At 33.7% G+C, this 886-nt stretch overlaps 1 protein-coding gene across 1 annotated transcript in view; it reads left to right on the forward strand.

Annotated features, from left to right (window-relative positions):
* EMH_0006680 (uncharacterized protein) overlaps positions 1–383 on the forward strand; it is a gene marked incomplete at both ends in the record, with an annotated part of 783 nt that extends 400 nt beyond the window's left edge. The window contains 2 exons of the mRNA XM_013497633.1: positions 1–52; positions 302–383. Of these exons, the coding sequence (XP_013353087.1) occupies positions 1–52; positions 302–383 (134 nt within the window). The remainder of the gene's footprint in view (positions 53–301) is intronic.
* Between the last annotated feature and the right edge of the window lie 503 nt (positions 384–886).

Here is an 886-nt window from a genome sequence, read left to right on the forward strand (position 1 = left end):
GATACGTGGCCTACATGTTGAATGACGCGCTTCCTAAGGAGATTCCATCTCTGTGCGCCTCTAAAAAACAAAAACAAAAAAAACAAAAAAAGCCAAAAAAAAAAAAAAGTATTTACACGCAGCAGCAGCAAGCTCTGAAGCTGCACGAAATAATTCTGTAGAGTTGAGGTGTACATACACCTGAACTTTGGCGTGTTTAATACAGACACAGCAACAAATTCAGGTGTACATACACCGCAGCACCGAGGTGCCTATACACCCCAGCTCACACCCAACCCTCACCCCGTATATTTCGTGTCAGTGAAAGCTTCGTGACGATGAAGGTCTTCATCATACGGCAGAGGCCAGGAGAGAAGCTCTACACCAGAGAGATCCCTCAATAGCTTTCTGTAAAACACATAATATAAATAAAAAAGAAATATATTTATATTAATATATATAATATTTAATATTTTTTATTCTTTTTTGTTTTTGTTTTAAATCATAATTACACCAGAGAGATCCCTCAATAGCTTTCTGTAAAACACATAATATAAATAAAAAGAATAAAAATTATTAAATATTATATTTATTATTATAAATATACTTCTATTCTTTTTTTTAGTTTTTTTTTTAAAGTCATAATTACACCAGAGAGGTCCCTCAATAGCTTTCTGTGCACCCCATAATATAAATAAAAAAAGAATAGAAATATATTTATAATGATATATATAATATTTAGTTTTTTTATTCTTTTTAGTTTTTGTTTTAAAATCATAATTATTACGCAAAGACAAAAAACAAACGAAACACATTCGTCTTCCGATACTTCAAGGGCAAGCAGCAGCAGCAGCAGCAACAGCAGCAGCAGCAGCAACAGCAGCAGCAGCAGCAGCAGCAGCAGCAG

This window comes from Eimeria mitis, genomic scaffold, assembly GCF_000499745.2.
Source record: "Eimeria mitis Houghton genomic scaffold, Emh_scaff281, whole genome shotgun sequence".
Classification (NCBI taxonomy): Eukaryota; Apicomplexa; class Conoidasida; order Eucoccidiorida; family Eimeriidae; genus Eimeria; species Eimeria mitis.